This window comes from Ambystoma mexicanum, chromosome 9 (genome assembly GCF_040938575.1).
Source record: "Ambystoma mexicanum isolate Mex_15411 chromosome 9, UKY_AmexF1_1, whole genome shotgun sequence".
Lineage (NCBI taxonomy): Eukaryota > Metazoa > Chordata > Amphibia > Caudata > Ambystomatidae > Ambystoma > Ambystoma mexicanum.
Window position 1 is genome coordinate 60,275,738 of NC_090931.1, and position 27,385 is coordinate 60,303,122.

The 27,385-nt window shown below is 45.7% G+C and overlaps 1 protein-coding gene across 3 annotated transcripts in view; it reads left to right on the forward strand.

Moving 5' to 3' along the window:
• The window catches only part of PRDM10 (PR/SET domain 10), an 825,235-nt gene that overhangs the window by 655,975 nt on the left and 141,875 nt on the right, over nt 1-27,385 (forward strand). For all 3 annotated transcript variants that reach the window (XM_069614147.1, XM_069614145.1, XM_069614146.1), the window contains exon 18: nt 4,140-4,307. In XM_069614147.1, the coding sequence (XP_069470248.1) occupies nt 4,140-4,307 (168 nt within the window). The remainder of the gene's footprint in view (nt 1-4,139; nt 4,308-27,385) is intronic.

A 27,385-nucleotide genomic window follows, 5' to 3' on the forward strand; every position in this document is an offset into this window, starting at 1 on the left:
TTACTGAAGGGACTATGTTGTTACTTGGGTGGGGCTGTGGAAGAATACTTACCTGGATCTTCTTCCAAGGCTATTTAAACCACGCCCGGACAGCCACACGTGCTTCGCGTTATTCTGCTTGCTGCAGCGTAACGCTCACCGTGTTTTCAGCAACTCCAGTCTTCAGCCACGCCCGCTTCAGTCCTGGGACTCATGAAACAAGAAGACAAAAAGGATAAAGGTTAGAACAGGAGTTTTAACTTTAATCCTTACCTGAATCCTGATCCATTTCGCCACGGAACTGAAAGACAGAAGTCTTTGAAGCATTGCTTCGCATTCCTACGGCGCCGCGCTGAACTCACCTGCTTGGCGGTACTTCAGCATTCCATCACGCTCTCTCCATCTCGCGGCCGCCCTCCTACACCTCGTCATGCATGCTGGATGTGGTTCTACCTCTTACGCTCATAGAACAGCTAGACCGTTCTATTCCAAATGGCGGTTGTTCGATTCATTGCCGGGAAAGCGACGTCTGCACTTTTCACGTCGCTAAATTCATGTGAATTCTGCTTCGTCACGTGAGCTACGGCATTACGTATATAAGTAGCGTGGAAACTTCACTCGCTGCTTCTGATCGAATCATTTGGCGTTGTGTAGTTGAACCTCCGATCTGCGTCCTTGCAGTTTTGCTCAGCTGCTTCTTGGGCCTTCTATAGTGTGTTTTCCGCCACACGCTGATTTCCTGGAGCTGTTGGTTCGCGTGTAATTCCACACGCGCACGTTGTCTTCAAACGCGGCTGTCCTGGGCTGCGTGTATCCTGTTAGCGTGCAAATCCACAAGCGCACGTTGTCTTCAAGCGCGGCTGGCCTGGGCTGCGTGAATCCTGTTCGCGTGTAATTCCACACGCGCACGTTGTCTTCAAACGCGGCTGTCCTGGGCTGCGTGTATCCTGTTAGCGTGCAAATCCACAAGCGCACGTTGTCTTCAAGCGTGGCTGGCCTGGGCTGCGTGAATCCTGTTCGCGTGTAATTCCACACACGCACGTTGTCTTCAAGAGCGGCGGACCTGGACTGCGTGAATCCTGTTCGCGTGCAGTTCCACAAGCGCACGCTGTCTTCAAGCGCGGATGGCCTGGATTGCGTGAATCCTATTCGCGTGTAATTCCACACGCGCACACTATTTTCTTCGCGGCTGTTCAGAACCGCGTGTACTTTGTTTATTCCACAAAAGGGCGCTATTTCCGACTCCTGCATCTGTGATATTAACAGGTGGATTTATTCATTTCTATGCCTTTCTCTACGTGGGAAGGAAGCTTTTCAAGGACTGTTGGAAGGTGACAGTGAACAGTACTTTGGACGCTATCCTGTGGTGCAGCAACCCGGTATCTAGCGTGAGCCTCGTGCCGTTCGGGATAAGTCTCCCTTACTAATCTTCCCTTGTCGTTCGTTCCAATTCCGGATTTTCCTCAAGAGACTTCTGCTGGATTCTTCTACACCAGTCATAAGGTCAGTGTGTGAATTAATGCCAAATACTGTTCTATCATAGAGAGTCGATTTGGGGCAGTTTCTTATGATACTTTATTTTGTTCTAGGCTGACTTCCTATACTTTACCCACGCCCTTTCCAGTGATCCATCTCTCTGCCTGTTTCATCAGTCAGAGAGTCGTATCATTTGGAAGGTCTAAACTTGACTTCACAACTATCAAATCGTGTGAACAGGGATCCGGAAGACCCTACCATCTGTATCCTTTTGAGTACCGTATCCTTTTCAGTCAATACTTTGGTGCTTTATGACACACCTAAGGAGACAAAGACAGCAAGGTGAGCAAGGGGACTCTCTAAGGCCATACAAGCTACCCCCAAGGACTTACCTGATTTACCAAGGGAGGTACTCACCTCATTTCGGGTCGGCGCAGTCAACTCTGCTTCATCGCCGTACCCCGGCCCCTAAGGGGAGAAAGCAAGGACAATACCAGTTACCCCCCACAAAACTTACCTGATTTACCACGGGGTTCTCACCTCATCTCGGATCGGCACAGTCAACTCTGCTTCATCGCCGTACCCCGGCCCCTAAGGGGAAAAACACAATAGACTTACCTGAATCTTACCGAGTGCCATTTGGAAATCTTCGAGTGGATTAATCGGCAACTTGCAAGGAATCGGACAGCGTGAAGAGCAGACATTTGAACTCTTATGAACAATTGGACTTTAGAGTCAATACTGGAACTCACCAATTCCTCTACGCCAGTGAAATAACTGGTCATCAACGCGCCCCTGCAGTCGACGCAGGATGGAGAGCTCATCCTTCCAAACCATCAGGTGAGACTAAGGAGGGGACATCAAGAGTGATCAGTGGGAAGACAACGGGAGTGGGGAAGGTGGGTTGACACTCAATTCCACGGGTGGTTAATTCCTCTTCTCCTTTGCAGAAGAATATTCTTGCGAGCCAGACAAACTAGGCTAAGCGGGCCAGTCCAGTCAGTCATCTCAGCGCTACACGTCACGCTGGTGGAAATAACAGCGGCCCAGTTCCGGTCGACGCCCCCGTGAGAACCAGGTGAGCGTAACAGGTTCTAAGACATTTATTTTCTCATGACGCTTCTCTCATCCCACCTCCTTCTTCTAACACTGCTCGCTAATCTATGCACAGCATGTGATCTAAGCAGATTCCACAAGCCTCAGAAGGGATACATTACACACCTTAATCGTATTTCTGATGCTTGTATCTGCTTAGATTCCCATGTGCCCGCCCTTCCTCCCCTCTGAGAGAAGGCGCATGGATGCTTGTAGTCTTATCTTTATATCTGCTTGGATACTCTCTATTCCCGCTACTCCACATGCTACCTCATGTCAGAAAAAATACAATCTGAGGGTCCTACACGCATGAGGGATCATGGGTACAGTGTATGTCACAATAGGGATAGTATTACTGGCACGCCCTAGGTCGACACCCATTTTCGAGTTTCGAAAAACAAACTGTAATACTCCGCAGCTTCCACTAGATGTCGGCCTATGCACAGCATGTGAATCTAAGCAGATACAAGCATCAGAAATACGATTACGGTGAGTAATGTATCCCATATGACTCTGACCACCATCTGCCAGAGAGTGCCAAGACTGCTCCCGACTAAGCTCCCAACTTGGCAACGCTCCGCATTGAAACAGGGATTTTATAGAAGTGGCTTCTCCTCTGCCCTGCTGAAAGACAGCCGAGACTGCGCCCGACTCAGCTCCCAACTCTGCATTTTATATTTCTTCAACCACTTTTCTCGCTCTACTTTACAGAAAAGTGTTCTGCCTTTTCTTTGACTGATTGCTCATAGAGATGTTTATGTGTAAAGCATTGTGTAATCTCTGTGGGACTACCTTTGCTGTACATATATGTGTAGGTGTGTGTGTAGAATATAGTTAATAGTATTCGTAATTTTGCCTGCATGTGGAGTCCTAATAAATAGAGTAGAATTATACATCTGTGTGGACCTCTGTTTCTTGACTATCTCCAAGTGTTGATAATTGTACATACATGCCAAGCCCCATATCTACTAAGTCACAGCCTTATTGCTCAGCCTGCATTACCGAGAGTGAGTGTGGGTAGACCAAGTGTGGAAAAGGCTTGCTTATAAACTAGGTTGGGCTTCCAACCTGCCACACCAGTGTTTTAGAAAATCCCTCCTAACTGCTATCTAAGATTGTTGTCTTTTCTACATAATTGACGTGTGATTACTTTACATGCAGTACTTATAATGAAGAGCAAATCTATTTTTCACTATATCTGTTTTCTGAATTCTGCTGCGTAATCTGTATGGTCCATCCTATCCATAGCTTCCAGCCACTATCCCTCCTCTGAGGGGTGAAAGCTGTACCTCTGTGTAACTAACTTGTATGGCAGTGTTTGGCGAATCCCTGGAGGATTACACCATGTCAGTGCAGTCCTGGCTTGCTTTGTTACTTTTCAGCTTAGTGCAAGTACCTATAGTTTCAAGCTGTAGCACAGTGATGATGGCATTATTGTATATGCAGCTTAATAATGTAAGCCGTGGAGCAGAACGTTGTGCACATTCTAGCCACTTCAATGGCTTCTGACCATTTCCTTGGTTGATTAGCATAGCCCATATATCATAGGGGCACGGATAAATAGCATATGTGTTTTATTGTAATTACAGACAACGGATTTGTTGACGCAGGCCATGACGGAATTGTCTCAGACTCTAACGGACTACAGAAATCCACAGGGAGACTATCAACGGATCCAGTATATTCCTGTGTCCCAGTCCACTGGAGGCCTTCAACAACCCCAACACATACAGCTGCAAGTGGTGCAGGTTGCACAGGTAGGGCATCTCTTGCACCTAATTTTTGCGCTCTGGCTCATGAAATGTTGCTCTCTCTCTCTCTCTCTCTCTCTCTCTCTCTCTCTCTCTCTCTCTCTCTCTCTCTCTCTCTCTCATCATAGGTCACAAGTATTGTAACTGTCAGTTCCAATTGATGTGGTACAGGTGTTAGGCTACTTGTCACTCATCCTTTTCAGGTGTCTCAGGTTGGCACATATGGCATACTCCTTTCTTTAAGCACAAGACTGACATCTGTCCCTGGACTTCTTCTCTTCTTCGAAAGTAAGGGTAATTAAAACTTGATGTTTTTTCAGCTGGTCCAGATAATGCCACTGCCATTCACCCTCAGGTGGTGCTACATCAGGGGCCCCCAGTTATTATGGGTTGGCACCTTTCACTACTCTAGTTTTAGGGGGCTCATGTAGTGAACACTTTCTTGCTTCTTTTCTCAGCTGGCATCTAAACCTCTTTTCAAAGGTGGCACAAGTAAGGAACCTATCATTTATGTGGAACATCTGGGACTAGAGCATTTAGAAGTGCTATACACAGGACTGTAGCGTCTAGAAGTGTGCCTTCATTCATTCATGATGCTGGCTAACAACCCAAAGCCTTAAGCTTCATCGTACCTGCTAGATTTCTTTTCGCTTCACAAGAAATGTTTTCAACTTCCAGAGGATCACAAACATTGAACAAATGTGTGCTAACAAGATTAATTTGGGTTTACTCCAATGCACACGCAATGACTATCAAACGTATTTAGTCTTGGAAACGGCACACCTGTGACAAAGCGAATCTGGGGCATGCAGATTAAATAAACGATTATTTATTTTAGAAAGACCAAAACCGGCATATTTGCAAAACAAATGTACTTGCTTAAAGCAAACAATTAAGATTGCTTTCTTCAAAATGGAGAAAGTTGCCAAGAGGTCAAAATGTACAGCAAATTCAAAGATCCGTCTGCCTCATGAAGAGATGAAATTTAACAATACATTAGTACTGGGAGGGGTAGTTCTGAATGGAGAATATAAAAGCCCCCACGGACCCAGAAGACACACAAGAACATAGAGCAGAGAACAACGATGCAGGTGCATTGGTCAATGCCAAGTCTGATGCGGGCTACAGAGGCGAGGGGGCAAGGATCAAGAATCCGGAGGGTAGCGCAAAGACTTCCTATGAAAAAGGAGGTGGGAGGGGGATGTTCTGCCAGTGGGCAACTAAGATGAGCAACGAAACACGTAAACGCCCACAGACCCATTGCACGAAACGTGGGAGGTTGTATACGTTGGGTTCTCTTAAAAACATGCACATTCGAATAGATATGGCAGCACCTTGCAATGAGCTGTGGTATTTAGGGCAATCGTTATTAGGCAGCATTACAGCAAGTGTAGCAGGTGTGATGTTAGAACAACTTTGCCCTGGAATGTGATCGATCGCAGAAATAGACCTCTATGAAACCCAGGACATCCTGTCCACATTCTCCACCACTTTCTCCCCCCACCGCTCTCAGGCCTGCTTTGGCTGCCTTCTCTCCTCCTTCTAGATGTTTCCAGAAAAATCCAGTCGATGAAAGTCTCATCTAAACAAGTGACCCCCTGTTCCTCCAGAACCAACTCGCTCCAGCCTTGGCCGATTTCTGTAATCATTCCTTGGCCACTGGCCCTTCCCCTCTCTTCTCAAGCACTCCCTTGTGCACCCCTCCAACTAAAAAAGCCTTCTGCCGACCCCTTCATTCTGGAAAACTATCACCCGATCTCTATCCCTCCTTTCCTGGGCAAACTCCTGGAGAAGTTAGCTATCTCCCAGCTAACCCTACACACTGAATCTGTTGGTTGTCGCCATGACCTGGAGCTGACTTAATCTGGCCTCAGAACAGCCACAGGCATGGAAACTGCACTCCTGAGCACCCGAGAAGATCTGCTTTCAAATCTCCACTCTAGCTCTCCCTCTGTCCTCATTCTCCTCGACCTTTCCTCTGCTTTTGACACGGTCAACCACAAAATCCTGATTACTTGTCTCTGCGAAACCCATGGCATCATGGATCAGACTCTGGCTTGGCTGAATTCCTTCCTCCTGGACCAACCCTCCCAGGACCAGCTTTGTTCCTTTCTCTCCACCACCTCTCGCTCTCGGTGTTCCCCAAGGCTCTACCCTCTCCCCCTGGCTCTTCAACGTCTATCTAGCCCCTTTGGCCCTCCTGGTCTCTACCTTCACCTCTAACATTCAGTGTTATGTGGATGACACGCAGCTCTCTTTGAGGCTACCACCGGCCTCCTCCTCGCCTATCTCTGACTATCTGCTATTCAGTCATAACAAGATCTGCCTCAACGCCAGCAAGGCTGAGATCCTTCTCATTGGGACCCCTCCACCCGCTTTCCCCTCTCACTCTGGCCACCCTCCTTGGGCCCTCTGCCCTCACTCTCTGGTGAGGCAAAAAACCTTGGAGTGATCTTCGACTCCACACTCTCCTTCTCTCCACACATCGCGGACCTTGCCAAGAAGGCCCACTTCCAGCTTTACCTCCTCAAAGGTATTCTCCATTTTCTCACCTTCCCTCAGAAGCTCACAGTCTCCGGAGCTCTGGTTCTCTCTAAATTGGATTACTGCAACAACCTATGTCTCAATCTTCATACCTCTACACTTTTCCCTCTTCAACTCATCCACAACAGGGCAGTGCGACTTATCATTCACCTCAAGCCAACAGACCACATCTCTACGGCCCTGAAATCCCTCCACCTCCCAGTGGCTGCAAGGATCTTCCTTCCTAGAGCCCTTCGCTTGTCTACCTCTAACTCTCTGCGGGTGTGTCGCTTCTCCAAGCAGAGATTGGGGATAGAATTGTCTCCTCTGCAGGTGCCTCCCTCTGGAATGGCCTCCCTTCCTCTTTCTACCTTGAGCCAGACCTCCTTAAGTTCCGGAAACTCCTCAAGACCTACCTTTTCCCTTCTTCTTTCTCTCTCCCTCTACCCTGCTAACCTTCCCTTGCTCCTGCTCCGTTTGCTGCCTGGCTGTCCTCTGGGTCTTACAGGACACCAGCTCCCCCCTCACCAGTCCCCCTGCACGTTCTGCCTTGAGGAAGCCTATTCATTCCGTTTTAAACACTCAAGCAAGCAGCTATACCCTGTCATAGAGAGCTGTTTTGTCAAAGAGATAGATCCTTGTTTTTAGAAAATATGTTTTATTGTAAAAGAAATGAAGGTGCATTTTCTAAAATAAATACTATGGTTCTATACATGTTTACAATTAAAATGATCAAGTGTTAAAGTGGAGAGTAGCATGCAGAAAAGCAAATGCTTTGAGAGATTTTATATTTCCTGAGTAAAACATGTGGATTTTTAACTGTGCGAGTGTCAAATGACAATTTGCTTAATAAGTTCAAGTTTAGATGGGTTTATAGGGTCCAGGGAAATGAATGCACATGTGTCTAACATGGCATGGTAAGTTCCAATCTCCGGGAGGATCTGCATATCTGTAAAGAATGTATTCCAAAGCACTCGCAACAAAATTGCATGCATCTAAATTTATGTTGTGTACTGGCTTATAATTGTCCAAATCTGTTTTGGAAACATAACCCAATTTTCACAACACTTTAGGGCATATCTGCCTCCTCTCTTTTGCAGAACCACTGTCAACCTTACAAGACAGACAAGCACCCATGCTAACAGAAATCAGTCTCCCGATTTCCTCCTCTCCACCTCCTGCTTCATCTCTCTATCAAGTGTTTGTAGCATCTACTACATGATTCTCTATCCTCTTATCTTCCCCTCGCTTATATTCTGTCTTTCAGTAGCCCACAGTCTGGATATGCTTGACAGAGGCATAGTACGCCACTCCACGGACAAGCGTAGGTGCCGTACTTTATTGGTAATTTGGTGCAGTATAAATAAATAGTAACATAACATGACATGCATCAAATTCGGTCACATGAACTACTGGGACAAGAGCCACTCTGCAAGTTTTTGTAAAATAAGACTGTGCCCCTACGGACCTGTAGATGTCTATACCCCCTACCCCACTCTTATGGCAGACAAATAAATATGATAGCCAAGAGTAGAGATCAACCAGAAGATGTGATGAGAATAACAGTCAAGTGCAACAATAACGCAAATAAAAGAAATAATTAAAAAATCCCATAACAGCAAATGATAAAGTAGAAAATTGGAGTTGGCTTGCCGGAGTATTGGGAGGATGCAACTACATTTTTGTTTTTTTTTAAACAATTTTTTATTAACTTGTGCAACAAACAATCAACAACCCAGCAGTGCTTGTTATAAAACTTTAAACATCATGTAAATATCGTTAAGTATCCCCTGCTTACCCATTACCCTCTCCCCAACTCGAGCCTACTCCACTTCGCCCTCTGCTTTTTTGTCTTTAGTGGTACCTCCTCATCAGTGTTCCCGGAGGTATCATGATCGCTTGAACAGGCCTGGGTGGACCCCGACAGTGTGGTCAGGGTTTCCGCTTCCTCCTCCCACCCCTACTGCCAGCCCATTTCTGGAGATCGTTCCACCAAACCCGTACCTTTGGTCTGTTGCATGCTCTCCACCCCATGGCAATTCTACACTTGGCAAGTATGTAAGCCAAGTCCTTAAGTTTGCTCACATGTTTCATTTGACGCGGTCTAGGAAACCCTCCTACCATGCATGCCCACACAGATTCCACGTTTAGCGTGATCCCTTTCTCATTTAATCGGTGGGCTACTTCTCCCCAGAATTTCCCAATTTCCAGACATGCCCAGAACATGTTTATCATCCCTGCATTCACTTCCCCGCATTTGGGACATGTTTATCGTTCTGCGCTCTTGAATCGAGCAATCCTCTGGAGGGTCATGTACGTTCTGTGGGTTACCCATAGCTGGATCTGTTTCAGCCTCGCGTTCCTAGACACTTTTTTATGGTACCCCTGAACCCGCTCCCACAACCCATCATTCATGAGTTCCCCTGCTTCCTCCTCCCAGTCCCGTCTTAGCTGGGTCACTTCCTTTCCCACCCTGGATATCAGCAGTTCGTAGATTTGGGAAACCTCGTGCCCCCCTCTGCGACACCAGGATGCAACTACAGTTAACACCAACAAGAAAAGGAGGCCGCATATCTTACCGGAACCTGGAACACGAGGGGGTTCGCACACTTGTTCAACAATACATCTCACAGGTTAAATGATATTGAGATACTGTGCCCGTAAGAAACCTGGCTCTCTGAAGTTCTGATCGTGGAGGGCTACGAATTAACTATAAATCCTGCCATACGGGGAAGAAAGGACGCCCCATGGCAGGTTTGATCACATTAATTTAAAAAAAGAGTGGATGCCGTGTTATTAGCGTGAACAATCCAACTTCATACATTCAGATAATGGCAATTGACACTCCTAATGAATTTAAGGTGGAGGGGAATAGGATTTATATCATAAACATGTACTGGCACCACAAAGCAGCGGGCACTTTCTCATTTGTTGATCAACAAACTGAACTAATTGACATCAAAAATGTGAATATGTGCCCAAACATAATACTGTACAGAGATCTCAACATTGAGTGTATAACATCAAGGCGCGTAGGAAAGTCTAAAAGTCTAAAAGACAAAAGGATGAACAAAGCAGACAATTGGTGAGACATTGGCAAGAAGAAATGGAGGCAAGAGATATGTCCATTCTTAACGGAAACACTAAAGGTGACATCCCTCCAAGAGTCAACTGGAAGAGAAACACACAAGAAATGATCTTGGACTATTTCTAGCACAAAGAGTAGCCAGCCACCTTGCACGTCATCACCATGAACTAGAGCGATCATAACCTAGTACAAATAACATTCTGCGGCCAGTTAACAACTCCATCACACTCCTGGAATGCATCTTTGTTTGTAGAACCCTGTAGAAACAGATCACGGCTAAATGCCAGCAATATCAAGAACATTGTAAAACAATATCGAAATGGGCAAACTTGAGACTACGCTAATAAAGTTGACTACAGCCCTTTATTATGTATGTATTTATTTATTTGGATTTGTAAAGCGCGCTTACGCATCGAGGCGCTGGTACATGCAATTTGTAAGGCGGCGTGATTCAGGGTTACATCAACAGCTGGCCAACATGAATTCTTAGTTACACATATAGTTTGACGAAAGATAATGGACAGCTCATGCAATGGTTAAACATTAGAGACATTGATTGAGTTTCAACAGAAAAGATGCAGTCAAACAAATAACCTGGTTTTGACAGCTTTCCGGCAGGCTATGTGGGAGTTGATCATCCTGATGTGCGCAGGTAGAGCGTTCCAGTGTGATGCGGCCATGGCTGGGAAGCTGGTGCCGCCTGCGCGGACTCTACGGTTTTGGGAATGGCAATCCTGTTTGCATAGGCTGTTCTGGTGGGTCTGGATGAGGTGTGCTTGGACTAGTTACAGAGGTGCTTGGTCATGAATGCATTTCTGCGTAAAGGCAAGGGTCTTAAAGATAATTCTTTCTCTAACGGGAAGCCAGTGCACCTTTCTCCTAACCTCAGAGATGTGGTCCTTTCTCGAGATCCCAGTAGTGGCTCTGAGGGCATTATTTTGGACCAGTTGGAGTTTGGCTATTCTATTGCCTGAGGTTCCTAAGAGGAGGGCATTGCAATAGTCCAATCTCGATCCAATTATAGCCCTTGCAATGGTGAGGGAGTTCTGTTGAGATAGGAAGGGTCTGGGTCCGTTAATCAGTTTGTAGTAGTATGCCGAGGATGAGGCAATAGCACTTACTTGTCTATTCATAGTCAGATTAGAGTCAAGATAAACACTCAGGGTCTTGACTCTTTGAGACACCATGATAGGTATGTTATCAATGGTGAAGGAGCTATACTGACAATCTAGTTTACTCAGGCTGGGGATCAAATTAGCAGGAGATCAGTTTTGTCACTGTTAAGACATAACCAGTTTTCTGCCATCCAGGATTGGATTGTTGAGTAGATGTATTTAAGGGTGTTCATGTCAGACTTATAGTCACCTGTGAGAGGGATAAGCACCTGGGTGTCATCAGCATAATTGGTATATGCGATGCCCAGTGGTTCCAGCATGTTGAACAGGGGCCTTGTGAAAAGGTTGTAAAGGGTTGGGGCAATGCAGGAGCCCTGTGGGACTCTGCATTTGATGTGGCTAGGCTTGGCACAAGCTGAGTCGTAGAAGACATTCATAGCTCTTTCCTGTAGAAACGAGGTGATCCAGGCACATGCCCTGGGGGAGAGGTTGGCCGCAATAACGAGGTGGTGGCAAAGGGTCTTATGATCCACAAGGTCATATGCGGCAGATAGATCAAGGAGTAGAAGGAGCGCGGGTTTGCCTGCATCTCTGATATCTTCCATTTGATTTTTTAGGCCTAGTAGGGCCGTTTCATTGCCATGTCGAGGACGGAATACTGACTGCCGAAGGCCAAGAAGGCGGATGACTTCAAGGAATTTTTGAACTTGCAGATAGGCTGCCTTGTCCAGGATTTTCAGTAAGAAGGGGGCAGTGGTGATGGGTCTGTAGTTCCATGGTGAGAAAACAGGGACTTCACAACAGTGGGTTCAAGAAAAAACATGTTTGATCTTGAAATCCTTAAAAGGAAAAGAGAGCTACGAAAGGAACTCTGACACATAGCGCACTTACAAAATGGAAATCGCCTTGCTGCGAAAAAAAAGGCCAAGCAAAAGTACAAAAACCGGTTGATTTCGCACAGGCATGTATAAGAACACGACGCGGAAATCATGATGAGTACCATTTCTTATAAAACTCAATACAAGTGCCCCGCAATAAGCCATTTAAAATAACCTGGTTTCGGAAACACACTGGGTTAATCACTATAATGAGTTATATTAAAAAAAAGGTATCTCTAAAGCTTCAACCTTTCCACAGCTAGCCAATTGGGTTATCTGCTTCGAGAAAGACGACATTTTGAAGAACATCAAACAAATCGGCTCCTCCAGGGCACCAGGCCCCGACGGAATCACAAATCAAATGTTGAAGGAAAATCCTGTGGACTGGGCCGAATTCTGTATGGATCTGTTCTCCACAATAACAAAGGAGTGTGCAATTCCGGCGTCATGAAAGAGTGCGATCGTGGTCCTGATCTTTAAAAAAGGTTGCAGATCCGACCCAAATCATTACGGTCCGATCGCGCTCCTTGACGTTGTGGGAAAGATATATTCGCCTCTCAAATTCAATAACAAATGACAAAATGGATTAAAACAACACAGTCATATGATTCGAGACAAACGTGTTTCATCAAGGGCGTTGGATGTGCTCTAAATCTGATAATAATCAATCTCCTAAAAATGGAGACAATTCGACAAGAAACTAAGATGTACCTTGCATTCATCGATTTGGCACACACCTTTGATAGTGTGGATAGGGAACTATTGTGGCAAAAACTAAAAAAAATGGAAATGCCTAAACAGTTTGATCATGGCATTGAAAGAACTGCATACCGACACTGTAATAAGAATTCGACTTGACCAAGCAGGCACCTTATCTGCACCAATAAAGATCTTCAAAGGTGTCAAGGGTGTCCATTGGCGTCTATTCTCTTTAACCTGTTAATTTCCGACATCGGTGAGACCACAGGGAGTAATGCTGCTTTCCTGCCCAAAATCAATGGCAAACATATTGGTTGGATGCTATACGCGGACAACTTAGTCCTCTTAGACGTCACCCCGATTAGACTTGAGCGGAAACTCCTGTTGCTGGAAAAATACATAGCAGTGAACAGGTTAAACATTAATCCAACAAAATCAGAAATATTAATCCTCCAAAATCTAAAAGGAAGGAAACGTAACACCAAAAAGAAGTTCCAGTGACACCTGGGAAAGAAACATTAAATTGCTAAATCACACCAAATACCTTGGTATGTGGATTACTTCCAACATCAATGATGCAACCTGGGTGGACAAAATAAAGGCAAAATGTGAACAACTAATAGCACAGGCAGTGCTGATCAACAGAAAGTTTGGCAAATGTTTTCGTTAAAGGCTGTAATCGATTTCTACAGGCAAAAAGATGTTCCTGCACTGATTCATGGAGCTGAGTGTGCTTTAGGCTGCCCCTGGTCACTATGGGCAATGCTTGAAAACAACTTCTGGCGAACAAGATTTTGGTTGCCGAAAGGAGTTCCAAAGGCCTGTATGAGATACGAACTGGGCTTAACATCAGTAAATGCTAGAGTGGTGTGGAGTTTGCTCACTCTTTGTAGAAAAATTACAGCGGAAGACAGACCTCCTCAATTCAACATTCTTCACAACCCGAGCAGCACTAAAAATTAAACAACTCTGACTCAATGGGCTGAACGGTGTGAAGAAATCTTGGAGAACCTCAATGCCAACGTGGACATGGTGGTATTGAATCTGGACTTGGTCAAAAAGAAACTCTGGCTCCAAGACTGGATTAACACCATAGACCAGAGAAACAAGCATAAACTGATGAAAAATGCTGTCAGTGAGGTAAAAGCTCTGAATAAGTTACCAAACTACATGAAAACATTCCCAAGCAAACTCTATAGAAATCTCTATATGAAATTCTGCCTTAAGCTATTTCCAACTAAAGAGGTTCTAAGTCTGCGGAAAAATAGTTTATCACAAGATTCTAAATGCAGTTTTTGTGATCACACAGAGAAAACGCTGAAGCATCCAACACTCTTCTGTCCCGAATTAAGATCTTTGAGAACCAAACTTTTTGGACCTCTCATAGACTAGGAAACACACATGAGTGGTGAAGATTGGTGGGCATCGTGTTTTGGTGGAACAAACAAAAACAGACTTTTGCACTGACAATCTTCTTGGACCAACTAGCCAAATTATTGGTGATGGAAGACAAAACACTGAAATTGGAAACAAACGTAGATCAACTCCACGGGATATAGTGGAAAGCAAATCCAAGCCAGATACGATGATGAACTTGGTATTCAAAGGAGGAGTTCAAATTGTTCTCATGATGAATGCCATTGATAATGAACATCCTTTTTTTTGCTTTTAAACTTTATTAGGTTTTGGTTGGTAACAAACATAGAAGTAAATACAAACACAACATGTCAGTGAAGGAAACGACAGGTCCAAAAAGGAATAACAAACCCTATGCATACCCCCAAACGGAAGTGCCAATATCAAACAAAGTACTATGATGGAGACAATGAACATATGAATAAGACAAGATGAGGAAAACAAAAAGAAAAACAAAGCAGCTTCAACTTTTCATACTGTCAAGGGAGGGACCACAATCAAGCGCTACAACCCACAGGGACCGGGGGGCGGGGGGTACATGCTATTGGATCAAGTCACCTGGGGTACTCAGGCGTGATCTGTCTACCTCATGGAGTGATGAGGTGTACAGGGATTCTTTCTTCTCACACATATTCATATCGTTGAACCATTCGCAGTAGGAGGGGGGGGTCTGCGTTGTCCCCAAGTCCTTGCAATCATCAATGTGGCCACTACTGAGGCCATTGCTATCAATTTCACATTGCCCTCTGAGCCTGGGTCATGTAGGGCAAGGAGCCATGGTTTGGGGGCGCTTAAATTACGGGCTTCTAATATTTCAGACATAGTATCCTTAATGCAATCCCAAAACGGGCGTACCAGTGGACAATTCCAGGCAAAATGGATAAAGTTAGATTAGATTAAATTGATGGGGCTCAAGTACATGCAGAAAGTAGTTTCCTGACAACAGAAATATGACCACGGTAGACCTCCATCATTTTAAAATGGATCCACAGTTGCCTAGCAAATAAATAAAGCCTTTAAGTCTGATGGGAGTTTAACAGTATTGAACAGACCTAGCAAAAGTGCTGTGTGCAGAAAGCCAAGATTGACTGAGAGCAGCTGAAAAACAGGCGCAGACAATTCAGTATTTAATAGCAGAATATGTATGTTTCTGTGGTGTGATTCATGAAACAAAACTGGCTTATAGTCAGGAAAGATAAGATAGGGAAGCTGACCTTGGACAGAATGTACTAGAAGTCTAAAGCAAATGTGTCGCACTGAAAATTTGGGAAACTACCTAGTCTTGCTAATTTGCATAAGGAGTCATGTGGTGTAGAAAATGGGGAAAATAGCAAGTCATCCTGAATAGAAAGTTTTTTTTATGTCCAATGTGGACACAGATATTTTGACCTTTTAGTAAAATGAACAATAAGAATGTATTAAAATGAAAGGTCCAAATTAGCATAAATTGTTGCACAATTTGTTACCAGTGTATAAAACCCATGGTATATGTATTACAAGGGAGAGATATTACTTTTTTGACTGTGAAGAGGAGTGAATAAACACATTCAATCCCAGCTGACTGATGTCTCCCTTCCTCACCCAAGAAGTATGTGCATTGTCAGAAGTGGCTGGCTGCAAGAGAATTATGGCTAAGAATTAATCTTTTAACATACCTAAGGCTGAGGCCTCAAACTCTGGTTTGCAGTCAGCCAATGTATGGCTTGAGGACCATGCCAGCAACTATATGCAGCATAAAAAACTCATGCCATGGCACCCAAACGTGAAATGTGTTTTGACGGGGCATCCAACTGTGAGAAAATCCAATCTGAGCAAGACGTCCAACTGTGGAAAGCACAATATAAGCAAGATGCCCAACTGTGAAAAGCATGATATGGGCATGGCTCATAACTGGGACAACCCACCCCAAAGTGCTGCTGCTCCAATGTAGATTAAAAACTTAGAACCTAAAGAGCCTCATAGAAAATACATCATTTTACATAAAAATAAATATTTGGGGGTTTTCGGGATATACACTCTATTTTAGCCACTAGAGGTGGTCTATAAATAAGAGTGACTATACTCCAGTATACTACAAAATATCTAGTATATAATAGAAATAAAACGGCTTCTCAAACAGAACACACTGTAATGTGACAGGGTCAGAGACTTGACCCTGTCTGGGAGGATAGGGACCCCTCCCAAATTGGGGTAGGAGGCCTCCTAGGGTGAATGCCAAAGCCTGTCCTACCCCAGTGGTGGGCTGAGGAAGTTTGGTGGGCACTACCTGAATTCCCCCCCCTGCCCCCAAATGCGCCTTAGAATTACTGATCAGCACTATCAACCCGACATCTATTAACAAAGGAAAGCAGTACTCACTCCAGCCTTCTACCAGTGGACACTGACCCGACATACAGCGGAGACCACAACAAAGTCTTAGTGCCGCGGACCAAAAGGGGGCAGGGCTATAAGGGTCTTTTGATACTATTGCAATCCAGCGGTACAAACCCGGGGAAAAAGAAAGCCAGACATTGGGCCCCAAAGTTAGGTAGAGACAACATAGCTAATGAGGAGGGAAGGGAGAAAACAGGAAACCACAGGTTTAAAAGACCCGTGAGAGGTACAGAGCATTTGGAGTGAGAGCGAGCCGAAGGACGGAAGATGGAGCGGATCGCTGAAGAGTCTGTGGAGAAGTTTGATACGAGTGCAGGTGAGACATTGTGTGTGAAAGAGAGTGGTACCTAGTTGGAAGAATGATGCAGGGATGGGCGATTGTATGTGAGAGTGAGTGGTGAGAAAAGGGGTCTAAGAGGTAGTAGAGGGGTAGTGTAGGGACTGCGAGAGTAGAGTACGAGTGGATGAGCAAGTGAGACTGAATGAGCAGAAGGAGTGAAAGAGAGAGTGGCAGTGACTGGTAGCACAGGGAGGAGTTATAGAGGAAAAAGCTAGGAGGGTGGCAAGAGTAGTTGGTGGACGAAGGTAGCAATATATAGCTAGGAATGAGAGTAGAATGTGTGGGAGAGTAGAGAAGGGAAGACTGGAGAGAAAGGGAGGTGAAAGTAGGAAGGAGGAAGACGAGAGAGGGGGTAGGGCGAAGTGGTGCAGATCATAAGGGGGCCTAACAGAGAGAGGAAGATAGTGAAAGGAAGAGTGCTTGAAAATGCAGGCACTAAATATATTCCTTCAGACCATTGCTGGGGAATACTAGAATAGGGTATTCTTAGAAAATGTCCAGAGGGAGGCAAATCAATAAGGCCTCACCGATGGAGAGGATTCTTTAAACAGGAGGGGTTACCGATCCCTATGACTCATTCTGAACTTTGTTGACAGGGAAGCCTGGCTTAGGGTGGAGGGAGGCCTTGGGGACCAGCTAGAACAGCCCTTTAGATACATGACCATACAGTCTCAAAACCAGCAGAACGCAGGCATAATAGACTTGTTAATAAAAACTCTTGGACCATCTGTTGAACTTATGAATTTTCTTAAGACCATCTATGGCAAGTCATGTCATTGTGGGGTTGTTCAAGCACTGATCTAGAGGTCATCCACTAGAGAAAAATGAAAGGAACATCAGAGGCAGGATACTCCTAGTTTACTGCAGCCACTGAGCCATTTAATACAGAGATCTGGGAATTGGAAGTGGAACTCTAGTTTCTTACCCTGGATTCCTCTGTGAAAGCGTCAGATGATTCCTAGGAATTTGCCTGGTCAGTAGGCACATGGACGGAGTACTTGGGGAAATCAGAAGTCGTGGGCCAGAAGCCAAAGATCAATCTGGGGGAGAAGATCTGCGAGGCCTGGGAGAAAACCATACAAGTGAGAACAGCTAAAGGTAGTGGGAGGGGCTTACAAACTGAATTTAACACTGTGCCGTTCAAAGACTGGGGAGACCCTGTCACAAGCCGCGAAGAATATGAATCCCCAGTTGAGCCTTTAGTAGGGTCTGAGTCGAAGGAATTCAAGCCCCCATCATGACAGATTTATTGAGGACTTTGTTTGAAGCACAGCTGGCAATAAATAGACAACATCAAGAAGCCCTACGTAATGGCAGACTGGGACAGCCAGTGGTACCCCCGTCATATTACAGAAATGGACTAGCGGGAAAGACACACGGCCTTCCTTGGAAACTTTGAAAGAGTAGCTTAGACTACAGGATTTCCAAGCTCTAAACCCAGATGTAACTACTCCCTACAATGAAGTGAAATGACGACCAGGATATGACCAAGAGCATCATTGTCTGAGCCTCCACCATCTTCAATTATGACAGGATGAACCCTGAGACCGAAGTAATACTGATTGCAGGACCTCATGAATAAATGGACGGGACAGAAGAATTACAAAGAGGCCAAAGAACTGTTAATCCTGGAACAATTCACTGACTCTTTGCCTCCATTTCTACAGAAAGTCCTCTACCAACTTCAAGAGCCCTCTCTTTGAAGAAGCCATTCAGATGGCCAATACCCACTGAAGAGCAATGTATTCTAGAAAATCACAGGTAGAAGAGGAATAAATCCAGTAAAGTGAAACCAGCCGCCCAGATGAGAGTAGGAGATTTTGCAGGAAATCTGTTCCTACCAATAAAGATCAATGGCAAAAAGAAAATGGAAATCCCAGCCTGAGATAAGAGGAGTGACCTGGGCCTCTCCCAGAGTTAGGGGTTCGATGTTGTGTGTGGCAAACCCAACCCAAACCCATTGACAGATTTAGTCCCGAGCAGAAAAAAGAAGAGCCAATGGAGATTGGGCTGCTATCTCCCGGAGCCCAGGGGCAATTTTCCCTCGAAACCCCGCCGGAATACGAGAATTAGTTTGTGGTACAAGAACACCTTGCAGATTCGGTCCCGGAGGAGCAAGAACACCCAGAAGTTTGGGCGGTATATCCCACAGGATAGTGACAAATGATTTCATATCCCAAGAAGTTCCAGGAACAATCTGCTATGGCCTTGTTGACCTCTGCAAGCCGAAGGACAGCCATACGAGCAGACATAAGCGAAACCAGAAGAGCGAAGTGATGGCTCCCTATCACAAATCCTCTTTGTTTATAGGTACCTGGTACTCAAGCCATAGTAATGATCCAAATACTAAGACCTTTCACATCCCCATGTTTATAATACCTGGTTTGCCAGAGGAAGAACTCATAAGCATGAACTTCCCCACATTTAGTCTGTGCTTATTGATTTTCAAAGGTGGGCAGGCAAATGGGGTTCAAATCGGGTTGGCCTGGGAAGAAATGGTGGACCTAGAAGTGTTTTTCAAAGTTGACCGATATTACACCATGCAAACAAACCAAACTTCCCTAAACGGGGCCTGGGTGGGATCTCCTACAATTAAGGTTTGACAAATGATTCCAAATAGTGAATTTGAAAGCCCAGTTCTCTGAAGGCCAGTCCAGCACTGGGTTGAAACTCCTGTGACGAATTGGGAGATTGTCACGTCTCCCAAGAGGGGAGCCTCTTCTTGTGAGACTAGGGAGGTGAGCACGCTATGCAATATTCCCTTTAGGGGTAGCAGAAAGCGGGATCTCACAGAGAGAGACTCCGCTCTTGGGGAAAGGGACTCCCGCTCCCAGAAGGAACTCCCTTTGCATCTTACACAAGGGACAAAGAAGGAAACATCTACCTCACCGATGTCCTTCTACAACTGTTAATGTGGTGCCTCTACTAAGGAGTGTCCACTTGATACTGACACAAGGAAGAGTAATAAAGAAGGAGTAACTGCCTGACACTGAGACGAGGAGGACCAATGGAATGAAGCATATTCTGGGCCACACACAATAGGACTGTGGCCTGAGCTTAGGGAAGCCTAAATGTGTTCTTATAAAGCTGGGAGGAGCAAAGCTAACATGAAGAGAGACCTGGGAGTTTCGAACTGGTTGTGCAGAGACAGAAAAGCTGGTCTTCCATCTATCCAGCAGAACAGAAGATTGGGTGTCTGAGAAACACCTGAGGGCTGGGAGCCTACCGAGAGGCTCTGCCATGGACAAGCATCCCAGGAAGGATTCTCACGTAAAATGACCTAGTTAGAGGTCAGAGGCAGAGGTGAAACCTCTCTGAACTAACTGTCGGCGTGGAGGTGCACCTGGCGGTACCAACAGAAGAAACAAACGAGAGAAGCACTATGTACCTGAAATACAGTGAACAAGGGAGAGATTGGGAGAAAAGCCTTGTCTAAGCACGAAGCAACATCCGAAAAGTACACCGAGCCGTACTGTGGAGCAGACCGAAGGAAAGCATGGAAGCTATCCTACACCAAAGAAACCAAGTATTGAGATGAGACGCCAACCCAGTGACACAAACCTGAACCCAGGAAGGTAATTGGAAGTGCAGGAAACCCGGGGAGAGGGGCGGATATACAGAGTGGGTATACTCTAATCGACAAGACAATAAGAAGTGGTAATAACTACGGGACCCCTCGTACTTGCCTGCCTAGAAACGGAGACAATAAGAAGAGTGAGAATAACTATGGGACCCCTCATATACATCCCAGTAGTAACTGAGATAATAACTATGGCACTCTTTATACTCTCCATAATATCGAAGGGCATAAAAGGAGTGAATCCAAACCCTGGGTACATTACGCAGATCCCAGGGGAGAAATGGAAAGACCAGGAGACCTAAGATTTAGTCTCTTAGAGCAAGAACCCATACTACTGCCAGAGAGACAAAGAGACTGTCAACAGGAACCATACAGAGAAGAATCTACTGGTCCACAACCTTGAGGATAGTATAATACCAAAGAAGCATGTGGATAGGATTATCATAGAGGAAGGAATCCATTGGAAGAGGGGTGTAGAGTCTGGTTAACAGATTAGATTTCCAGGTCTACCTTCCGTTCTTGTGGTTCTAAGGATCAAGACACAGAAGAAGTTAGCGGTCAATAACCCTGTAGAACGAATTTTGAGGAATCTAAAAGGATTATCCAACAGGACGTGGACAAGACCTGTAAAGGAACAGAATGAACTTGTGAAAAAGATGGATGAACGCTACTTGAATATTCTGTATTAAAACGGAATAAGTCTATTGGGAAGTAACCTTTCCAAACACTGGAGAAGGGAGTGTAACACATTTGAGGAGGTTGTCCCTTCTCCCCTAGGGGGGAGACCTTTCCCATGGGGCCAGGGTGATGCGTCCAGAGTATAATAGTCCCCCTGGGGGTGGTGCACCGAGGGAGAATCGCATGAGGGAGGAAACTCCTTAAGGGATTAGGGACGACTATGTTCAGAGAACACTGTATGCCCCCACAATAGTACACCTAAACCCTTCTCCAATATTCATCCCTCCCCTCCCTTTGGTTGATACAGCCAATATCTGTTATTGTCAGGTTAGTCAACCTAATATACTTTACAAGATACAAACCCGTAGAAAGTGCAAAGTGTAATACATCTGACTCTATGGCGTGTACTGAGTAGATGATGACCAAGAGTCCAAGGATCACTATGGAGAAGCAGAGTGAGCGATCTAGCTACTCAACGAACCTGACTGTCCCAAAGCAACTCTCTTTTCCAGCACAGGAGTTTAAATATCCCACAGCTGAGTTTCATCAGCAGAGCGATCCTCCATGCAGGAAATCGGCAAGCCGTGCAGCAGCAAAAGGGATGAGAGCCAGCAGGAGGAAAGCCAAAAGCAGAGGAGGAAAATGCAACCGAGGCCCCAGAAGCAAGGACTGCTTGCGTTGCTGCCATGTGGATTCTTCGGGCATCCAGAACACCAACAATTCGTCCTGGAGAGAGGAGGCACTGCCCGGAAGATGCCGACCATGACAAAACTCCAAACGCGACTAGGGCCTCCAGAGACGCAGAAGCCTCTCGGGAAACGCTGGTACCTATGAGAAGGTAGCAGACAGGTACACAGGGTACCCGAGTGGAGCAGAAGATCCGGGGGAGGGAAGGGGGGAAGGCGGAAGCTGCATTAATATATTTAAACTCCTGTGCTGGAAAAGAGAGTTGCTTTGGGACAGTCAGGTTCGTTGAGTAGCTAGATCGCTCACTCTGCTTCTCCATAGTGATCCTTGGACTCTTGGTCATCATCTTCTCAGTACACGCCATAGAGTCAGATGTATTACACTTTATTCCTGCATCTTTTTGGCTCTGCTCCCCCTGGGCAGAGCTAAGGCACAGTTTCCATTTCCTGGTCACGGTGGCTGCCCAGGGGCCTGGAAGCTGCACTCACCAGAAGAACCCTCCAACAAGCAGCAAGGGAAGGTGCAATCATGACAGATTGCAACGCCTTCACCCCAAAGAAACAATGGATCAGCTACAAGCGGCCATAGCCCCATGAAGTGCAGAGAAAACAGAGAGCATTCATTGTTAATAAAGAATCCCCTGCCAAGGGCAACGCGTGGTGCAGCCTTGGTGCCGACCACACATGGGGAGGGGCATGTCCCATTTTACACCATTTTTTATTGTGTTACTGCACAGAGCTTGTAGGGATCCGCACAGTTATCGTAATCCACATGATGTAGGAGGCTGGCGGGGGTGTTAGAGCTGTGGCCCTGCCAGCACTGATTTATATGCAAACAGCGGAGCCGAAAAACACAGGATCTTCAGTCAGCATGGTAACAGAAGGTATATTTCATTGGCTGTTTCTCAGCCAATTAAACTTCTTATGTGACTGTTGTGGGTGGTGTCAGGTGAGCGCACAAGTTTTCCTACTTGCCGAGCAGAACCCAGAAGAAGAGGCACATGTGTGCGGTGTGGCCATGTTGCCTTGGCCCTTGTGAACCATTAAGTGAAAAGCATGTGCCACTGCCCCCAGTCTGTACCACAGCAGGACTAGCTACTCCATTCAATGGAACAGTAGTCTTCTCCAGCTGTGGTACAGCAGGCATCCAGATTCCCTGCAGTTTTCCACGCTCTCCTCATTGTCTCCTCAGTCCACCCTGTGACATTGACAACATGGTCATGGAGGTTGGTGTGGGGGGCACACGGAGAGCGCCAGCGACCTGAAGTCTTGTGTGCCACCGCGACTGCACGAGATGGAATGTCGAGGCTGGGCCCAGGTAGAGATGATCATGGCAGGCACAGGTCCAGAGCGAGAGATGTCTCCTCCTCTCCGTCCCTGTCGCTCATAAGCATGTTGTGTGCAAAGCGGCAGGCCCAGCCTGTACCGCGGCTGGACTACTACTCAAATTCATTGAATGGATGAGTATAGTCCTGTCCAGCCGCGGTACAGCAGGCAACTTCTGCCAGCTTCTATTCCCTGCCTGAGAGTGTGTGACTCAGTGTGCCTGGCTGCCTGTCCGTGTCTGTGCAGCACTCTGCAGAATAGATTTCGACGCTCTTCATCTCCCCACTCCCTCGTCCCTCCTGTGATCATGGAGGGTGGTGGGTGGGGAGACAGTGGCCACCGGTGGTCCATGAGGCTGGGCCCAGGTAGATGGCAGGCCCAAGTGAGAGATATCTCCTCCTTTAGGAGACATCTACTCTCGGGCCATTGTTATGAATAAATGGTACACTCTGTGGTTAACGGCTGTCTTTATTTCTTATCACACATCAACTGTATACATGGGGCAGTGGGCACACTGCTGCTTCTCCGAAGGTGTCTCTTAATATAGAGCACAAGGTAGGTTGTGCTTGCAGGCCAAAGTTCACTCTCTGGTAAGGAGGAACGCCGGTAGATGACTGCTCTCCCCGGCGCACACTTTCAGACTTGCTTGCTCTCAACGCTTCCCGTTGGCATCAGCTCCCATTCTCGCGAGACCTCCGCGCTCACGGGTGTCGCGAGCTGTGGCTCTACATACCTCCCTTTGATGAACAAGTTAACATTAACCCATCACAATCATACTTCACTGGTCTTCTCCGATCTCTCTGAGGCCGAGTCACCTTATCTCCCTCGTCTGCTCCTGTGTTTTCACTTTCGCCTCTTTGGTCGAGCTGCTCTGCCTCGATACTGGGTACCAGGAGGAGTTCAGGAGCCGGTTCTCTTGTGGCGGCCAGTTCACACTCCTTCATCGCGGGGTTGTCGGGTCTTGCATGGTCATACAGTTACTGTTCTGAAAACGGTGTCTCTGGTGGAGCGTCTCTCAAACATGGCCACTCTTTGCATGTTCCACTTGCGCCCGTCTTGTGTGCATACGTGGTGGGTAAATCTTTGGACTACCTGGATGGGTCGACTGAACTTGGAACCTGTTACCTGGTCTTTGTGCGGCAACCGGTTTTTGACCCAGTCACCTTCTTTGACTTCTCTGGGTTGCTCTTCGTAGGTCATTGCATAACTTCATCCGATTCTTGCTATTTTGTAATCTCTGCACCACATCCTCCATGTCTACATCATCCTCCCTTACCCGTGACAACCATGGAGGAACTAATGCGGATGCCGCTCTTCTGCCCCTTAACATATGAAACGGCAACACATTTGTGATGCCTTGGGGGGAGGGGGGGTCAAGCGGTGAGCCACAATGGCCTCCTTGACAGTCTTAAATGGGTCCTTGTCTGACGCTGTGGCCAGTTGGAGTGCCCCATTAATAAATCGAGTAATCCTCTCAACTAGTCCATTGGCTTGTGGGTGATACAACGCTGCCTTGATCTCTGAAATGTTATTTTTCATAAAGCTCTCCATTTCACACGATGCCAACTGAACTCTGTTGTTGATGACTATTTCTTTGGGCTACCCCTCTTTGGAACAAGGCCGTTAGAACTTCAATTACATTTGCTGTGATGATATTCGGTACAAACTCAGCCTCCACCCACTTTGATAGGTAATCAACCATGACCACTCCATATCGATTTTCTAGGGACCTTGCTTCTAGCGGGCCTATAAAGTCCAAGTCTAGTTTGTGCCACACTCCCTCTGGGACTTCTTTGCGTACGAGCAGTGCTTGTCTTGTTTTCAATATTTTGTTGCTGTGCAAGCATTTGTGGCATCTTTCTATCATCACATGGATATCTTGATCCATGGCAGGCCTCCAGTATGCTCCTTTCACACGTCTTGTTATGGCGCCTCCCAGATGTCCCTGAATGGGCCCTGCACAATATTATTTTTCTCATGCTCAGCGGTGGAATACCTGATCACCCTTTATTAATAGGCCTCCTGCCTCAAATATTTCCTCTGCCACCTTCCAGTATGGCCTCATGGCCTCGGAATGGACCTTTCCTTGGGCCACTTTCTTCTAACCCACTTGGGAGCCTCACCATTGTGGGATCCTTGCTTGATTCTTCGTTCCAGTGACCCTCACTCATTTCTAAGAAGTCCTTGCTCTTAAGATCCTGTAATGATGCCACCACACAGTTGTCCTTGAGGAATGTGGTAGCCTTCTCTCTGTTCTCTGGTAGTCTTGACATGCAGTCCAATTGGGCATTTTTCCACCCAGCTATGTGCAAGATCTCGTACGTATACTCTTGTAATTTGACTGCAATGCATGCTAGCTAGGCCGTTGAGGTTTTCGTCCCTCCAGATCTCAACATGTGGATCAATGGTTTGTGATCCGTAACCAACCGAAACTTGGTACCCCATATGTACATCCTAAAGTATTCTCCTGCCCATGCGCAGGCTAACCTCTCTTTTCCCACAGTCGAGTAGTTCCTCTCCGCATTGGACAATGCTTTGGATGCAAATGCCACTATGTGTTTGGTATCTCCCTTCTTTTGTGTCAACACACCGCCTAGGCCGTAGACACTGGCGTCCGGTGTGATGACAGTGCTCCATAGCTGGTTGAATGGTTGCAGGCAGAGGCTCTCACTATCCTTTTTTTTATGGACTGAAATGGCAGTTTCTGGTCCTGCGACCATACAAAACTCTGCTCCCTTCTTGAGCAAGTCCCTCAGCGCCGTTGTAGTTTCCGAGAAGTTGCGCAGAAATTTGGCATAATATTCAGCGAGCTCGTGGAACGATCATAGTTCATCCCTGTTTGAGGGTGCCGACACCTTTTACAATAGCTTGCAACAGGTTCTTTTTTTAGACTAATTGCCTCGCTGGATATCCTGTACCCTAAATATTCAACTTCTTTGACTGTCAACACGCATTTGTCATACCTTAGTCTTACTCCTGCATCCTGTAACATGGTGAGGGCCCTTCTTATGACGTTATCATAATTCAGGTTATCTTCAGCATACATTAGGATATCGACCTGAAAGTACGAGATGTTGCTTACATTGTGTAATAAAGAAAAGGAAAGAAGACCAAGAATGAGACTGCACCCAGTTTGAAGAAAATAATATTTAATGTGTTGAGGAGCCCTTTGTGATGACACGTGTTTCGGTCCCTTAATAGACCTTTCTCAAATCAGGGCTGATTATAGTGAATATACAGTAATTAAGTGCCAAAAATAACAAAAAGACATTATGTTAGATCACATATTGTACATTAGCAAAAGAATGAACATCGAACAAAGAAACAAGTCACATATCCAATTCATATGGATGATAAATCAAAAAGCAAAACAATAATGCAAAAACAAGATGACAAACAAAAATAGGTGGGGGATTGGGAGGGACGGGAGGGGTTCAAGAGAAGGGCATAAAAGGCTCAGTTAGTTAATGCTTTGTCCATTATCTCATAATACCTTCTTACAGTGTATGGTAAGTAATAGTTGTATTACCTCTTATTCTTTGAACTGCCCCTATTATTTTAGTTTTTGCAGAGAATATCCGCTCCCATTAACGGGTTAGATCCCTTTGAAGAAATGGCATAAATTAAAATTAACTAAAGCATTTTGCAGATGCCGCTCAGCATTGTTAGGCTAATGTAATAGGCAAGGTTTCACCCAAGGTAATGCACATCTTAAACCAGTTTCTTAGTTCCCAGTTAATGTACATAATTAGGTTTCCGTAAGGATTAGTAGATGTTGCCAGTGGCTTTTTAAGAATCCTGTGTTTAATAGTCGTGTGATCACAATACTATTTCAGTTATATAGATTAAATCTTAGTGTTCCGCCAGACTCGAGCCAGCGTGCTATTTAAAGATGCAGCACACACGGTGCTCGCGGTCTTTCATTACATTGAAATCGTAATGGGAGAAAGAGAAAAACCGCCGCACTTCTGAGACGGTCTCTCACCTGAAACTGCATGAATCGCTTATAATCACGTGCCGAGTGTCCGAAGGGGGCGTCCGAAGGGGTCCCCTTCGTTGTTAAACTAAGAGTGAGTCGCCATGACGACGTACTCCAAGAGTAGTCCGTTCTCTAATTTTGAGGCCTTTGTTGTTATAGTATCGAAAGCGGCGGCCATTACTAAATGGAAGAGGTTATGTGCTTCATGTATTACTCGACCTAGTCCATTTAAAGAACTAGGTCATTTAGGTGCTTGTTAAAGAGTGCTAATTGTTTAGATTCAAATCATCTCAGAATCCACCGATCATTTATTTGTTTATAAAAACGATCTGTATATTGTAGTAAGTCAAATTTAATTCTTTGTTCAAATACTGTCTGTGATAGTTGCTTGGGTGATGGCTGC